The sequence below is a fragment of the Taurulus bubalis genome (genome assembly GCF_910589615.1).
Source record: "Taurulus bubalis genome assembly, chromosome: 5".
Taxonomy (NCBI): Eukaryota; Metazoa; Chordata; class Actinopteri; order Perciformes; family Cottidae; genus Taurulus; species Taurulus bubalis.
The window spans coordinates 4235752-4254322 of NC_136593.1; the positions used below are offsets into that span (position 1 = coordinate 4235752).

General features: G+C 44.8%; 1 protein-coding gene across 1 annotated transcript in view; it reads right to left on the reverse strand.

Moving 5' to 3' along the window:
* Positions 1-18571, reverse strand: part of flnba (filamin B a) — a gene marked incomplete at its 5' end in the record, with an annotated part of 55782 nt that overhangs the window by 26913 nt on the left and 10298 nt on the right. The window contains 14 exons of the mRNA XM_079218208.1: positions 2790-2933; positions 3166-3279; positions 3421-3614; positions 3699-3835; positions 5780-5906; positions 6531-6668; positions 6749-6949; positions 8390-8552; positions 8637-8711; positions 8857-8975; positions 9064-9211; positions 10670-10767; positions 10985-11120; positions 11231-11340. Of these exons, the coding sequence (XP_079074334.1) occupies positions 2790-2933; positions 3166-3279; positions 3421-3614; positions 3699-3835; positions 5780-5906; positions 6531-6668; positions 6749-6949; positions 8390-8552; positions 8637-8711; positions 8857-8975; positions 9064-9211; positions 10670-10767; positions 10985-11120; positions 11231-11340 (1904 nt within the window). The remainder of the gene's footprint in view (positions 1-2789; positions 2934-3165; positions 3280-3420; positions 3615-3698; positions 3836-5779; positions 5907-6530; positions 6669-6748; positions 6950-8389; positions 8553-8636; positions 8712-8856; positions 8976-9063; positions 9212-10669; positions 10768-10984; positions 11121-11230; positions 11341-18571) is intronic.

Genomic DNA, 18571 nt, shown 5'->3' on the forward strand with positions numbered 1-18571 from the left:
AAACGCCACCCTCTCGTTTCCTTTTGTTTCTACGAATGATGAGAAAAGCCGTGAACGAAGGCGACGAAATCTCAAATTTCACCTCTCAGATCGCATCAAATTTCCACTTCACGAAGTCGCCAAGAGCCACAACCGCGTCACTTTTTGGACTTTGTCTCAACACAAAGGAAGGAAGGTCTTTGAAAACTCCTGAGGCCGGTTGGCATTGTCATGAAATTCCAAACAGCACACAATCACACATCCAGACACATCTAAGGCCAGTTGGGAGGCTTCTAAGGAGAAATGTTTACCTTGCGGGTGAAGCTATAAAACTTTTTTTTTATCTCAACAGGGAGCCGGGAAGACAGCTGATAAAGTCAGAAACCTCACAGCGATAAGTACAAGGCAAACAAATCTCTCAAACTGTGATTAAAAAAAATATTTAAAAAAGGGTGGTAACAGTGCAAAGAAGACTGGTGTGCATATCTCAACAGTTAAATGAAAACCAAATGATGGAACATCTCTTCAATCATCGTGAATGAGGCTATAATAAGGAGCTCCGTGAGTCTCATAAAATCATGCTTGCAAGTTTCATTGTTCAATAAAATGAGATACACATTTGAAGACAAAAAGGTTTTCAATCAACTTGGTAAAAATTAAATAAAATCACATGCATTAAAGAAGGCAGCTTCACCGATCTGAACCTCAGGCTTGAAACGTGAAGTCACTGCACAGTGGAGTTCGTGCTTTCAATGATTTTTACGAGCTCCTTTTAAACGGCTTTGCCTGGAGGTTTGTTTGTACCCGGCAGGTTGTGTGCTGTTTTTTAATAAAAACTTAGTCTTAGTGCAGAAACAAGGCTGTGATCCCTCACCGGCTTCCCATCGGCATAAACTGATAGGATAGTTGTTTTAGTTGGGACAAACAAGACAGAGCTAGTGTTGCTGGGAAATTAATTTCTCTGGGAAACACTGTTCACTTGTTTTGTTTTTTGCAAGTGTGCACGCTCTGCTAGAATATAAAAATATAATGCAAAGAACACTGACCCATTTTCTTTTTTTTTGGAGGAGGAGGAGGACCGCCACACTGTGGATCAAGTAGCTCTTAAAAGATAACTAGTGTCAGATTAAGTAGACATCAGTTGTTGTATCAGTGTGTCGGATACATATTTAAAATCAATATAAGTATCGGGTCGATATAAATACCCAACATTAAAGGGTTCATATAAGGATTGGGGCCAACAGACCGACTTTAACTTGGTAGTATTTGGTAGTTTTAAGAGTATACTCGTGAATATCACGTTTCCCTGGAGGGTTTGTGTTCATTAAACACAAAAGCTCTTCACTGGTTTGTATCGTGGATGAGAACGGTTCAGATGGGTGACGCTCTAGTGGAGATTAACCAAAAAAATAAAAAGATATATTAAAAGTATTAATACATAAAACAAAGCGAGTTACAGTGCATGGACAGTGGTTACAGTGCAAAACAGACGGATTAGTGCTTGTGGTGGTTTAATAAAAAATAAAAGTGAGGTTGTAAAAGACAAACCGAAGGTCGTTACAGTGCACAGACAGAAGTTACAGTGGCTATCAGCTGATACAGATAAAACGTGAACATGAATCAATAATACAATGGAGCTGATTTCACACATCATATTTGATATTATAATGGACATTCGATAGGCAGCCATGATTGATAACAAAACAATTTTGTGGCGTTAATGACGTGTTAGTGTCACTTTCATGTCAGAAAATTGTTTTAAATGAAAGTTTTAGGAAAAAAATATTTTTTATTTTTTGATTGAGCGCTCATTTGATTTATTTTTCGAGAAAGAGATGATCAATTTCATGTTAGTGTTTCAAGTGCAGAGCTGGAATCAAGGCATGGTTAGCCTAGCTTAGCATAAATACTGGAACGCTCACTAATCAACACGCTGTAATCGTTTCCTAAGTTTGTCTTTTTAAAGAAGGTCCCGTGCTGGAACTATTTCTTGACGAACACTGTATCCATCCGCCCAGTAACAAGTATGACTGAGACGCCAGGTACAGGAGGTGAGTTTTAGCCTCTGTTCAGGCCCGATGGAGCCAAACCCGACAACTCCACCGTGGCTGAAGCCTTCAGGAAGCGTCACCCCGCCTCTGCTGTTTAACGAGAAATAGTTCCGGCATGCAACTCCGCCTAAAAACCACAAATTGGCCGAACCACAACGTGCTAATTAGTGAGTGTTAGAGATGCATGTAGGTGGGTCCAGCCGTTTCCAGTCTTTATGCTAAGCTAGGCTAACCACATCCTGACACCAGCTCACTTTACAAAACACGAGATTGACGTTGAACTGTTCGTCCCACACAAAAGGCTTATTTCCCAAAATGTGGAACTATTCCTGAGTAATTTATAGAGCAGAGACAAGAGATTAGAGACATTTTACTACGTTTTTGGTTCCAGTCGTTGTCTCTTAAGGCATACAATTTAAAAAAAGGTGTTTTCTCACCAGCTCAGATTTCAAATAATGTTTTTTTGTGTATTTAATAAGAATTTACTTCTGTGATTTATTCCCAGCTCAACTAGTAGCTGTGCCTCTCCTCCATGTACGTGATGATAATCAGAGGCTTCTTTTTAGCTTTGACGTTGGCATCTCCACGCTTTGACTGCACCGCCTGAACACTTTCCGCCGTAACAAACGACTCCGATTTGACGACTTTGACGTACTCGGCCCGAACCGAGGCTTCCGATTGGGCGGCTGCGGCGCGTCCCGCCTCGACCGGATCCTTCGGTTCGGACCTTTTAACCGGGAGCTGCGATTGGCTGCTTACCCTGAAGGGGCTGTTGGGGACGCTGACTCCTCCCCAGGCGACGGCCACGGTGTGTTTGAGAGGGGAGGTGGGCGTGTAGGAGCAGGAGTACAGCCCGTCACCTTTGCTCCTCACCTTCACCTCCATGGGGAGTCCCTCTGCGTCCTGGAGAGACAGACAGACAGTTAAGATGGTAATGGAAGTTCAAACACTCAGCTGCGTAGAAATGTTTGCAGACTAGTCGATTCATCAAGTAAAATGAATCAATAATGGAAATAATCAGTGTATAATTGTTAGAATTACTATAACAGAAAGCTGTAAAAACACATAAGATGCTATGCAACGTGTGGATGTGAGCGTCTACAAGATTCGGGACGAGAGGGTTTCTGCGTCTTACCCGAGCTGTGATCTTCAGAGGTCCTTTCCCAGCATCCTTAGCGCTGACGGTGAACTCGGCAGGCTGGCTGACCAGGATGCCGGTCTTCTCAAGACCCGGACCGTAAGCCTGGACCTTCAACCGCGAAACCAAAACTAACTATTAGAGAGCATTGATCATTATGGTCGGGGCCAATACGGCCATATTTTGAATGGAAAACTAATTAAATTGTGAATATGGAGAATGATTTGATCCCGATTCCCTCATCTTTCTGACCTTCTCCGCGTCGCTGCCGTTGCTGTCGGGGACGATGTGAGCCATGAAGGGGCTGTGCTCGATGTCCTCCTCGTCGCAGGTCACGTGGACGGCGTACTCGCCGGGCTCCGTCGGCCAGTAACGGACGTCGCACGAGCCGTCGTTCTGGTCCTCGCAGTCGATTTTAGCCTGAGACGGCCCCTCGATGGCGAAACCTGAAGCCGCCGGATTAGATTTTTATATTCGTTTCTGATCTGAATCCAGATTAAAATCCTGAAGTAGTGACCCAAAAAACCCACCAAGCACGCCGACGTCAGTGCCGACGGACTCCACCACGAAGGTGGCGGCTTTACCCACAATGCCTCCCTCCAGGCCAGGACCCCAGGCCCTGATCTGCTGAAGCCCCGCTTCCCGACCCACCGACACCTCGAACGGACTGAAAGAGAGCAGAGCCGTCAGAATGAGGAAAACCCCACAATGCACCGCTCCGTGGTCATAAAGACATGCATGACAAACAGTACACGACTTCCTACGTGTGTGTGTGTGTGTGCAGAGGGAGTAAGACCGCACACTGCATGAGGTCATCCGTGAGGCTGTCAACACACAATTCAAAAACCTCAGTGTTGTAATCCAACCTTCAGACGTTTCTGGCTGTGTGTGTGTGTGTGTGTGTGTGTGTGTGTGTGTGTGTGTGTGTGTGTGTGTGTGTGTGTGTGTGGAAACTAGCTTCACGCCAAATAAAACTGTCTGTTGGGATTTACCGTCTTCATTCACACACAGAGGACCTTTTTTTCCCCCTTTTACCTTCAATTTCGTCTTTGTTTTCTTTTCCAAAAGGTTTTCCCCCGAAATGCTCTTCCTACCACTACTGCCATTACTAATAATAGAAACACCAATGGGATCATTTTAAACGCAATGCAATTACTAGGTTATTAGTTTTACTTTAATTACCGTCAGTATCTGTGTGAGAGCATGAAAAACTGGTAATTGTGTCGCTTCCTTTCCAACACCCCAACGGGCATTTTTGAGCTCCTCTGTAAGTTTCTCCGTGCCCCGATTGTAATTATGTGTAATGTATGAAGTGCTGAGGTCAGCGGGCCACCTGCTGACAGGGTGGACATACAACATCAGCACATCTGGACTCCAGAGAGAGAAACGGCTTCACGCTGGACCGGCTGAAGGCTTTAACATGACGCTTTTACAAATACGTCCAAATGTACTTTTAACATAAAAAAATATGCTTCAGTTTGGCTTCAAAAGAGTCACTTTTGCCAACTTTTATATGAACATCCAATCTGTGTTTGACGGTAAATGTAGTCAGTTGAAGCAATAAATAAAAATCAGTGCGTTCGATAATAACCGAGAAAGCCGAGTTCTCCTGGTCAGCCTACATGTACCAGAATGCATTGCCACAACGTTTTAAAACACTTCCGTCTCGGCTTATCTCTGCAGATACGGAGGTCTCAAAAAGTACCAGGATGCTCTGACCCACAATCCTTTGCGCAGCCGATATACGAGCAAGAGGGTCAAAGTTGAAGTTGCATGCATCAGCGCGTACGGAACGCAAAAAATAAAGCACGCGATTTGGAACTGGAGCTGAAACGGCAGCCTGTAGTTCTTCCTTGCATCCAACTACGTCGGGTCACATGACGCCCAGGATGCGGGGAGAACTACAGATTTTGTAGCTGGGTAAAAAAAACACGACAAATTAACAGTTTATCGCTTCAAATCGACACAGAAGGCGGTGGATTGTTCCCTGCAACACACCTGGAGATCTTCAGATCGTAGTTTCCCTGCATTAAGATCACAACAGTAATCAGGTGATCATTGGTGTGCGGTCGAGACTTGATCGCTCCAACAGAGCGTGCTCAGGAAAACCTGGATAAGAACCACGAGCAGTTTCCTCTGTCCAGCGTGAAAACAAAACGCCACATTAGCCGAATGATCCCTCCGTCTGGATGAAGTGAAACAGACACCTGCTCATGGACAGCTTCCTCAAACCCGCCCCCAAAAGAGCTGAAGACGGCTTCTTCATTGTGGGAACGCTCTGACCCCGAGTGACCCGCGAGGAGGCCTGCACATGATTATGACTGAAGCCCGGACAGACACGCTGCATCACACACACACACACACACACACACACACACACACTTTCTGATCCATACAGTGTTTATCCAAGTCTGGTTACTCATCACCGTCTTGCCACAAAGAGGAACCCGACACGTAGTTGACGTCTCGTCGTCTGGCTGCTAAGAAGCGTGGGGAAGTCCCTCTACCAACACTGACACTTGTATTTAGTACTTTAGGCCCACACTTATAGTCAGACATTCAGACCAGATGAGGCAATTCTCTGAAAACACACACACACGATGCAGCTCACCTCTTCGGGATGTGTTGAGCGCCCCAGGTGATGGAGACGGTGTGTTTGCCGGTGCTGTTGGGATAATACTCGTAGGAGAACACACCGTCCTGACTGGAGATCTGCTTCACCGGCTCCTCCATGCCTTCTGAACACACACACACACACACACACACACACACACACACACACACACACACACACACACACACACACACACACACACACACACACACACACACACACACACACACACACCATTAAATCTGAGTTAAGAGAACATCCTGACATTTTGGAATATATTCCTTTTTGTCAGTCTAAACAAGCTACTTTATCGGCTCCGATTTCCTTCTTCCATGATCAGTATTTTTTATTTGAAACGTATATATGAATAATATAAATAGTAAAAACATTTTAGTTACACACACACACACACACAGCTGATAAACCACTCAACTGGGTGACTCTCCCTTACATGATAAACACAATTAAGGAATAAGTTATCAATTGAAGAGAACTCTAATAAAAGAAAATAATCCACAATAAAAGAAAGAAAAAAAACTAAAATAAATACACGCGTAACGAATGAGGACGTTAAAGTATGAACTCCGTAACAAATTAGTTATAATTCACCCAACAAAAATGTTGGACAAAAAAAATAAGCATAGTCTCCACATGAGCATTTGCATAATACCATCTCTTACAGAAGTCAGTGGAAACTCTAAAACGTACATTTTCCTCCGTAAGAGTCCACAGTGTGAACGGTACTCACTGGGTCCTTTCACGAGAACCTTCAGGTCTCCGCTGCCGGCGTTCCTGGTGTAAACCTTCAGGTCACCGACCTGTTTCACCCTCATCCCCGACGGCTGCAGGCCGCGGCCCGTCGCCCTGCACGCCCCCGGCATGCACGCTGGGAAAAAACAACATGTAAGGGTGACGAGACGAGAACGGGTCCATTCAAATACTTATTAAACACTTGAAAGGACTCACCGGGCCCCACGTCCACCTCGAAGGGGCTCCTGGGGATCCCCATCCCGCCGAAGGCGACGGCGACGGCGTGCGGGCCGGCCTGGGTGGGCCGGTAGGTGCAGCGGTATGTGCTGTCGCCCTTGTCCTCCATCATCACCTCCACGATGTTCTGGCGGCCCTGAGGGTCTCTGATCATGGCCGTCACGTCTCCTGTACCGGCGCCTGCAGAGGAACTCTTACAGGTCAGACTTGGAGTAAAACTTAGAATTTTTTTGTAAATGGTGAACTCAGTGGAAACATATCCTCCACGTTAAAAAGATAAAAAAAAAAAAAAAAAAGCTTCCTCTGATTTATTTCTTCTTTTTAAATAAGGAAACTTAAACTCTAGTATTCAATGTACAGAAGCATTTTAGGGTGTGAATGTTAAAGCGAAAACACAGACAACGCCATCGTAGAGACCTGTCAATCACCTTGTAGCCCCGCCCCTAAAGCGTCCCCTGCTTTATGGTCCGTTTGACTCTAAATGACCATAATGTACTAAATGAACATCATGCTGTATTGAAGAAGACTTAAAACTAGAGATTGAGACATAAACTCATGTTTACAATGTTTACTGAGGGAATAAATCAAGAGAAGTAGAGTCATTTATATATATTTCTATACAACCAGAGGAGTCACCCCCCTGGTGGTCAGGAGAGAGAATGCAGCTTCAACACATGAAGCATAGACTTCTATACAACCAGAGGAGTCGCCCACTGATGGTCAGGAGAGAGAATGCAGCTTTAACACATGAAGCATATACTTCTATACAACCAGAGGAGTCACCCCCTAGTGGTCAGGAGAGAGAATGCAGCTTCAACACATGAAGCATAGACTTCTATACAACCAGAGGAGTCGCCCCAGGTGGTCAGTAGAGAGAATGCAGCTTTAAGACACTTCCGCATTGGTTTCACTTTTACAAGACTATAAATGTTTACTGAGAGAATAAATCAAGAGAGAAGTAGAGTCATTTATATAGACTTCTATACAACCAGAGGAGTCGCCCCCTGCTGGTCAGTAGAATGACCGTTTGCTTCACTTTTCAGACACGGAGGTTGCCGCCTGGGTGTAGCCGTGTGAAATTCAGTAATTACATCACAGTTGCTTATCCCAGTAATGCTCCATTACCGTCTCACCATAAGCTTGATGGTGGGTTGATCTCAGTTTGGTCTCTATGGGCTGGGAGGAGAAGCAATAGCGTGGCGTGAGGACAGAAAGTCCCAAAATAGAAGAACAGGGACTCCCGCTAAGTCCAAAGTTGTCTTACACGTTGCATCGTCTGAGCCGCCTTGATGACGTCACCAACAGCCGAACTTAAAACACATGCTTTTGTTTGGAGTCGGAGGTTTGTGTAAACGCTGCAGCTTCACAGTGGGCGGGGCTAAAGTCAAGGCTCTTCCTGACAAGCTGATGCACAACAAGAAGCCTCTGGTGTGTGTGTGTGTGTGTGTGTGTGTGTGTGTGTGTGAAAATAATAGGCGTGGATGCGTTTTCAGGCGAGTCGTGTGCCGCCTGCATGTGTTGCCTTACACACAACCACGCTTCACTCTTATAGGTGGTTTACAGTCTGTGACATCACATCCTGTATTCGAGTGTGTGTGTGTCTCAGAGGTCGTGTCTGACCTGCAGTGTAGATCTCAAAGTAGGTGGGACTGTTGGCGACGGTGCCCACAGGTTCGATTCCCGGGCCTTTGGCCGTGACCTTGGAGGCGTCGCCCAGCGCCTTGTCCACGTCGACCTCAAATGGACTTTTGGGAATCTGCTGGCCTGCAAACATCACCGTCACCTAGGAAACAAAAGCAACAATTACCCAGAAACATCGGCAGGTCTAATAATAACTTTATCGGAAAAACTGAAAACTGAAGCTCACCTGGTGAGTTCCCACAACTTTAGGAACGTAGGTGACGCTGGACGTCTTCTTGCCCTCATTAGGCTCCGCCTTCAGCTGCTCGACACACACACACACACACACACACACACACACACACACACACACACACACACATGTCAGAGTTTTACATAAAAACACAACATCCCAGCTGGTGTGTCATTGAACAGGTGGAGAGACTGAAGAGGACTCGGTGGCGTACCTCCTCTCTGGTGCCGTCCGGGTGATCCAGGTAGATGGTCACCTGACCCTGACCGGCGCTGAACGTGTCCACTGTGAAGACCGCAGGACGCAGCACTCGGTTCCCCGTCGGTTCAATTCCTGCAGAAAAGAATACAGATACAGTCAGGTGTGCACGTTATCGATGGTGTGTGTGTGTGTGTCTGTGTGTGTGTGTGTGTGTGTGTACCTGGTCCGTATGCGCGGGCCTTCTTGGGGTTGAGTTTGGGTTTGAGTGGAGCTCCTGGCTTCAGTTTGGCTTTGGGGAACTGAGACAGGTAGGTCATCACCGACTGCTCGTCCGCACTGGGATCAATGATCTCGCCCGGAGCCATCACCTGCACACACACACACACACACACACACACACACACACACACTTTATACTTTAATATCCCTAAAAGCAGATTGTCTGGCAGTGTGAACCTCTGCGTTCGGGTGGTGTTGTCGCGCTAAAAACAGGAAATGATCTTCACCAAGCTGCTGCAGCAAAGTTGGAGCACTATTGTTTAAAATATCCCCGTCTCACTCACTGGAACCCGGACCAGTGAAAACAGACCCGGAGTGAGCACTGGGATGTCCTGAACCCTGAGTCACACCGGCGTTATTAACAGCCTCGTTGCTTTTCCGCTCACGTCATGTGTTCAACATTTTCCCCCTGAAGTCATTCGTTTTGAAAAACGCAAACTCTGACCGGGACGAGCTAGTTTTCAACGTGAAGTCGGTCAGCGATGTTGATTCTGGAGGAGACTTCCTGTGGGCGTCAGCTGACGGACAGGAAGTGGAGCGCAGACACGGAAACGTTCGAATTAACGAAGAGACTCTTCAGCCGCCGCCGAGGTTGTTCTTCACGCGCTGATCTCGTTTCTGAAGGACAAAAAAAGCTGCTCTCAAATATTATAGATGATAACAAAAACACCTTTTTTTTAACGAATTATTCAAAAAGTGACATAAATACGTTACTAATTGTTTCCCGGGAATTTCTGCGGCTTCAAACAGAAGCGTGTAGAAAAAAAAAAAAAAAAAAAAATGAGAAAGGAACTGTGGTTCAGTGAGTTTCCTCTGCTGCCAACAATCAGGAAACCAAACGCCGGCTGTGCGAGACGCTGCCGACGACCTTTGACCCCTGGAGGGGAAAGAATCCCAGCAGAGCGACTTCTGTTCTCTACCGGGCTGCAGGACCAACACAGACATGTGCTTTGTGAAAACTAGCTTTTCATTATTCTAACCGGTCTCCCAGCAAACCTCGGAGGCGCGACAATTATACGTCACTTTACTTGATTAAAGACTTCCGGCTGCGTTTCCTCGCTCTAAAGCTCCTCCAGGTGCATTTACATCTAAATAATAGATGAAAAGGCCAAAAGCCTTAACGGCTCATCACAAGTCCATTAAATTGTCAATATTCATGCTCTCATTTATTGCACTCTGTTCATTGTTAAATGTTGAAAACATACATGGCAATAAATGGTTCTGATTCTGAATAAAATTACTGATTACTTTCAAAAGGAAAAAAAAAAAAAATCATTGTCCTATAAAAAAATAAAGCCACACATGAATAAGTAAAAAACAAATATTTCGGGGTCACAGGAGGAGAGAGGAGGCAGAAGTTGGTTCTAATGAAAAGCACCGCCGGTGGCAGGAGGGCTTTTATTGTGAAGGAGCTTCGAGGACGCCTTCCTGATGAAATCATTACACCTTCTAACCCCACTTTTATCTTTTTTTACAGGTTCAACGGTTAAAAGGTTAGCGGTCACGCTGAAGAAGCAGATGTGGAACCGAGTCGGAGGGAATCTAACCTGCGGGATGCCCAGCCATTCATCAGCCAGCTGCATGGCCTCAGTGGCATTCTCCACTGGTTTCACTGGATCCCAGGTCTCCCAGTCCGGACACAGGCCTGCAAACGACACACAGCAACACCGTGAGCCACAACAACTCACAGACACCACAGGAACAAAGACAACTAGTTCTAGATCAAGGTCAACACGGTTGTATTGACTTTGGAGCCACATACAGTCAGCTCCAAGGCCTTGAAACACACACACACACACACACACACACACACACACACACACACACACACACACACACACACACACACACACACAGCGTACCCGGTGCACAGCTGTCTACCAGTGCTCCCAGTGCCTTGCCGTTCCTCCAGTCATGGCTGAAGTTGTTGATGGGCATATCAGGGATCTTGTGTTGGATCCAGCCCAGCAGACGCTGCTTCGGTGTCTTTGACTCCGGCTGCAGAAAACAGATCCAGAACCAGTCAGTAACAATGTTATGCAGCGTCTGTTTATCGTCTTTTTAAAAATCGCTCCACGCCAAAGTTAATACAAATCTGGATTCGCTACCTTTTCATCCTCGCCCTCCCAGATTGGCATGGAGATGGAGTAGTGCAGAATCAGAGTCCAGACCAGACCCAGGATCAGCTTCAGGTTCCCATCCACGATGGCTTTGGAGTCTGACGGAGAGAAACAGACAGACCTGAGGTCAGATTCAAGTTGCATTTTACTTCGCCACCAACTCCCAAAGTTGATTTTCTAAACGCATTGAAATTAAAATGAATCAACGACCCTAGAAGGTTGAAAAACCTAAACATATTAAAGTTGCAATCTCGGAGATTTACATTCGTTCTTTGGCGACACCTGTGGTGATACGCGGTAACTGCAGGTGGGTTTTCTGGCCCAGTTTTCCTTTGGATTTCTGTTGGTTTTTCAAGTTTAATCTGTAGTTTTGTGTTTGTTCAGCCATAGTAACTCAACATGTCTGCAGAGACCAGAACAAATAACATCCGTGAACCCCTTCAGGCGTGGGAAGGGAGTCTCTGGCAGACTAACTAACCACCGCTAACTGTGCACCCAGGTCATAACACTGCAAATACAAGGGCTTTATTTTTAGGTCATTAGCTCAATCACCATTATGTTACCAAGGTCGAGATAATGACTTAATATACTTATTGAAATTAAATACTTTGAGTTTATTATTTTAACGCTTTCTTTTCCGTTCCTACACTCTGTCTGGGTTGATCAGAAGTGATCACTGATCCCAGATCTGAATACAAACCTGCTGATATTAAGGAGTCACCTTCCCCTTAGCAGACCAGAACAGTGCTGCAGGGTAACGTTACTCATTAAATCAGACCTCACTGTAGCAGCTGGTACCACACACACACACACACACACACACACACACACACTTCAGAGTTAAGCAGACGAAACATTCCAGTCATGTTTAATCTCCGTCTACATTTCTGATAATAAAATTTGCTTTTCTGCAGTCTTTAGTTTCAAAGTTGGTAGAGATATAATTATAATGTTTTCAAACTTCCATATCAAGAAACACAGAGTACTAATATCAGATACATCTAAAAGAGGAACTACTTAACATGAATAAATACATCAACATGTCCAAAGCCGATTGCCACGAGTGCGATTATATAATATATAGATGCAGTATAACTACATGCGGTTCACACAGGTTGCCTTCATTTACTTAAATGTATGTGCAAGGAATAGAACTTGCATGAGGTGGAGGGGGGTGATGCTGTTTTTTTAAGGTTATGAGTTAACACCACATCAGGCTAAAGGTCCAGTAGCATGAGACATTAGCTGCAGACGGACAGACAGACTCACAACCGAACGCATGATCTCTCCTTTCGCCGGAGGGTAAGCATGAAACACTATAATCAGCAGCCATGTCACACACACACACACAATTATAGCTCTGTAGAAGCACTCATCAGTACACGATCTCACACTGGAGCCGCCACACCTTCATGTTACCAAATATATTCATCCCGGCTTCATCGCGCAACTGCAAACCGACATGCGTTGTGTCCCTCAGAGTGTGTGTGTCCCTCAGTGTGTGTGTGTGTTCCACTTGGTGAATCTGCAGCTCAGCTTCACTGTCAGCAGACCAGCTGTGGTCCAAACATGTTTCAGCAACCTTCGGGTTTAGGTGGAGCTCTGGGAGAGTGCTGCCTCACCCAAGGGTGACAACACTTTACACACACACACACACACACACACACACACACACACGAGGTTGCCACATCCTGCTTTCAACATTCCTAATCTCTGTTGTTCCAGACTCAACACTCATTTATCTCTTTGTATTTCTGTCAATTTCTATTTAAACTTTTTATTTTATTTTTTTAAACTCTTTCACTCTCAACCCTCCTGTTTTCTTTTTTTCCTCCACATCTCCTTTCTCACACACTAAGCTTTTGAACTTCCTTTCTTTTTCCCTGCAAAGTTGAGCTGCCACACCTGTGTGTGTGTGTGTGTGTGTGTGTGTGTGTGTGTGTGTGTGTGTGTGTGTGTGTGTCACCACCAGCCGCCTCTGCAGCAAACATCCTGTCATTGAGCAGTGACCTTTACCCTCTATGTGCACACACACACACACACACACACACACACACACACACACACACATTCTAACATTTATCACACCATGAAACTAATAAATCATTAAAGTACAAAGTATTGTTTAGTTAAGTTGCAGTAAAAAAAGATTACAACAATTCTGAATTGATTCTTTTGCACCTTAAGGCCTTGTTTTGGCTTCCAGCCCATGAAACTAAACTATTTATATTTTGTCTCCGTCACCCGCTGCAGTAGCAGGTCAAACAATGAGGGGTTATTTCCTCTCCACTGTTTTAGTGAAGAAGGCAAAAGAAAAAGATAAGAGCGATGTTTCGACCTCGGGGTGAGAGCATGGAGGTCCCATGAAACATTTGAGGTGCTGTAACTTTAAAAAAATATATATTTATTGTCGTTAAAACAATAGACTGTGATAAGAAGTGGACGTAGTCGTCCTGGCCGCCGTTTTGACGCCTCCAGTTTTTTTTCAATCAGTGACCATATTTGGACTGCAGTAAATGTCTCTGGTAGCAACCTGTCAATCACAGTAAGCCCCGCCCTAAAGCGTATAGACTTCTACACAACCACAGTCGCACACAGAATGCAAACAACCAATGAGCTGAACTACAATCCACTGTAGTGTCTTTTCTAAAGGAACGCTTCATGACGGGTCAGATTTATTTTGGGCCTCCTTCGGGTTCTGAGAGCGACACAGAGCCGTCTACCATGTTGTGGGTTTGTGTGTGAAAACAGTTTGGGTGAAACATTTAAAATGTTACTTTTAAACACTGAATTCTAGACAGTTCAGAACATCAGACTGGGAACTAAATAGTGCATGTGTGTGTGTGTGTGTGTGTGTGTGTCCCACAAAACTGTCCTAGCCGACACAGTTTTGTGAGTAACGAGGCTATCGCCATGGTAGCCTATTGTTCACAAAGAGTGAGAGAGACAAAGACAGAAAGAGAGAGAGAAGTCAAAACACTGATAGAAGACGAGCAAAACAACAGAAAGTACCTTGGTGTCATGGAGGGTTTTAACATTTCATAACAATAATCTGCTGCATGCTTTCCTGCTGGCCTCATCTCACCTTCCTCATCCAGTCCCTCATCATCCTCATGTCACTGACTCAGGTCCCGGGACACAAAATATTCAACTATTGTTTTTTTATAGATTGAAGTTATGTTTTGGGCCAAAGACCACAAACATAATACTCAGCACACACACACACACACACACACACACACTTCCATGAATCACATCCCTCATGGCTTTAGGGAATTTGTTCTACACAATCGTGCTAATTGGAGTCCTGAAAGTACTTGACCCGGCCCAAATAAGTAAAGGAAGGTTGTGCATCATGATGATGCTTTATTCTCTGTGTTTAAGAGTGAAGAATCAACTTAAAGGACCCTTCAAATAAATCAACTAATCAGTTAAAAGAACCCTCTTTTCCCTCCTTGGATGCTGACAGATGACCCCGCTGACCTCAGTGTTAACAAGCTACAACCACTAAAAGACACACACACACACACACACACACACACACACACACACACACACACTTTTCCAGCCTCTTGGAGAAAATTAAACGCTGCAGTCAGCTCGTCTTTCATTAGGAGATTTATCCATCCACAACTCCATTCACAAAAAAAAAAAAAAAAAGCCCCGTTATAACTCAGCCCGGATCTGCGTCAGATTAAACGCCGTTTAAAAGCCGCTGCAGATACCTGCTGACCCGTTGCCACGGAGACACAACAGTGTGGGAGACAAAGAATGTGTGCAAGGAGAAAGGAAAGCGGATGAGAGAGATAAAGTCAGTGTAGTGTGTGCGTGTGTGTGTGTGTGTGTGTGTGTGTCAAGGTGATTCGGGCTAGAACAAAATGCCTCTTATCAGCGTGGCACACCCTCTCTCTCTCCTCCCTCTCTTTCTTTCTTTCCCTCTCACAGGAAGTTGCATAATGAGCCAACATCAGGAACTACAGTAATACCTGCACCTGCCGACAGGTGAGATAAGTCAGAGGTGTGTGTGTGTGTGTGTGTGTCTCTCTCCCCCAGAGGCACGACTGCTGCCCCACTTAAAACAGCTGTTCCTTCACACGATGACTGCATCACCGTCTCAGACACGCATGTTTGACTTCCTACCCAACAATTTAGCGCCGAGCCGAAGGAACGGTCGACGCCTGAGGCGACTCGTCTACGAGAATATTCTGTCCCGCACAGCTGTCGAGTCACGATGTGTCATGGTAACAGTACGACTGGCTAAATAAATCAAGTGGACGTCAAATAAAGCCTCGTTATTGAATTAGCTGACTCTTTATTCATTTATTTTTTACATAAGAGATCCACACACTTCAGCAAATGAACACTGAAGTCCAGATGATTATTCATTTTTGTTTATACGAGCAAAACGTCTTTGTTGGATCAATTGATTCTGCAATGACTGATTTTTCTTTCGCCGCATGAAGGCATCATCATCCTTGTTCACGTTAAGGTGGTAAACTTGAGGTAGTTTCTTATTTAAACCTCCTTTGCAACATTATAAATTACGATAAGTAAAAAAGATAAGACATTTAGAATCAGAGCAGTTGAAAGGATTTTTGGGGCGGTGGCAAACAATAAAATATAGTCTGTATCTGTTAATGTGGATCGTCTATGATGTGCAAATAGAATCGGTGGCAATAAAACGTGATCAGGGATCTAGAAGTTATATTTTTACTTTTCCCCCCGCTGATCTAAACAATGACCCAAAACCATGAGACGATCCAAACAGTGAGTTTTGGGATCCGTTGCACTTGTATTACGCAACGTCATCAAGTTGTAATTATAAACTTACTGAAAAGGAAAAATAACGTAATGCTGAAAAACAATGTAAAAGTCTGGTCGGGGAAATGGGACAGGAGGTACCTGCAGTGGTAAACAGGATGTGGAGCTACCGTGTGTGTGTCATGGGTCAAACGGACTGTACACACACACACACACACATTCCTCCATGTTGAGATCATAACCCCGCCCACCTACACCCAATTCACCACACATGGACACACTTCAACACCCACCTCCCCTCCAAGGAGACGATGACAAAGGAACAAAAGTAACACACAAAATTCAACAAGCACAACCATAAACACACAAACACACACACACACACACACACACACACACTCAGCAGGTAGCCTTTTTCAATTAACAAATCTTTCACTCAACACACCGTTATACACACCAGGTGTATGACATCACACATGTGCTGTGAGACCGATCACATGTTCACAGTCCATTACATACGACCATCTTCATCATCATCATCATCGCCTTGCAGGTTTAGCCGTTTCTCTTTCTCAACTCAAACATTTATACGTTTCAATGTGAACACATTCTCTAAATGCAATGACCCTGAACGCACCACTCCGGTTCTCACACACACTTTAACTATTGTTGAGGAGATACTGTGCACGCGTTGGCTGCTTTGTATTATATATCGTCTGTTTTTGTTTAATACGCCATGAACCTTCTCTTTGTGTCCTTAGTCATTATTATTGCTCTTTTTTTAATTTTAGGTTTCCTCCCAATCATAATCTTGCATCATCTTTTTCCCCTCCAGATATTTTTACGACGTCACAAAAAAGAAATTCAGTTCTTCAGTGTCTCTTCTGAGCTTCAAATGTTCAACATCTTCTTCATTGGTGGCCCCAAAGGTTCCCCAGGGGAAGATAGAGCCTTAGAGACGTGTTCCCTGATTCTCTTTCTGGAGGAGATTGACGTGACTGATGTCCGGCTGTTAAACAAAGAACAAATCACGTGACCGAAAGTTCACCTGGAGCCCTGAAAATCGGGAAAGATGAGATTAATTTCCACGTCATTTTTCAAAAGTCCATTTCTGGGTAAGAATGGCGGCACGCCAGAACGTATGTTTCTAATCATTTAAGTGAACTGACCCTTCAGGCCTCCAGCGGACGTCTCCGAGCTGTTATCAAATGATTGATCGCTTAAAAACCTTCAAGGTCTAACATTTGAACCGCGGTCTTCCCCCATCGCATCATGGTCGGCACTCCCATATTTTGATGACATCAGCGCATGATGCATCGCTGTAATAATAAGAGGAGTCACATGAGTCATGCACCAGCAGCCCAGAGGGGGCGATCCCACCGAAAAACAGATTACAGACGGCGAGGCGAGAGGCTTTCAATGTCTTTGATTTGGATAACGAGCGACGAGCGAGATACAGAGTGCTGTCATTCTGTTTCTCTTTAATTCTGGACTCGAACAGCTGCAGTGATGAAGACGAGGGAGAAAGATCAGACAGCTTCACGGCTTTCATTCACAAGGATTATCATCTGTATTCACGGACGACTTCATTGCCTTTAAAACACACTCTATAAAGAAACAAGTCAAGGACTGAATTCATTACAACACTAAAAAGGTTGAATATCCTCTTAATTGGATTTGGCTGGAAAATCACATACTCTGATGTAGATTTTGTTATTTGAGACCCTCCAAATTGGCCTTCTTCGTAAAATCCCTAGACGCGGTTTTGCCGCTTTGATCAATGAACCATTTGTGACGGACGAGTCTGAAAAGCTTCACTCCGGAGAGTTTAAACTCGGCTGTAACCGAGGCATTTATTCACCAACGAATGAACTCTGAAACACAGCCCACATCCACCACGACGCACTCAACATGTTGAACTCTCCCGGTTCTCTCGGGGCTCCCAGTTGGCGATAACCGATGGACCCACAGCACCCTGCACGCCAGACGATAATCCTGTCGGTTACCGAGAGTCAGCTAGGATTCTATACAACCAATGTGTTCATGATTAAATTGTTAAATAGAGCGCAAAGTTCTTCGTGGCTCAAGCCTCTAATTTTGCTCTCAAATTGCACCACATTGATGCGTTTGGCTTCAATATGGAGGATACAACATGATGTTTCCACAGTCAACGAGTAAAGATAGTTATATGTTCTTCCCCGTGGTCGACAGTGTTGTAGGCGATCAAAAGGACTAAAGAGATACACGACTAGAATGAAAACATACGAGGACAATAGAGTTTGTAATGTTTTTACAGGTGGTTCCTCGTTTTGTTTGCATGTATAAAATAGATCAGCCGTGGCATGGACTTCCAACGTGCACTCAAATTTAAAACAACAGAGGACCTAAAACTGAGCCTTGTGGCACGCCACAGGTTGAAGCACTCCCAGGAGCCACAGCTTGTTTTTATGGACGAGGATTTGAAGCCGCAGGGACCGTTAGGTAAGATGTTCTGGTCGGGGCGGTTTAATCGTATCAGGATGGAGCGTCACCTGCGATAAATAAATAAATGATGAACCAGTTTGCTGT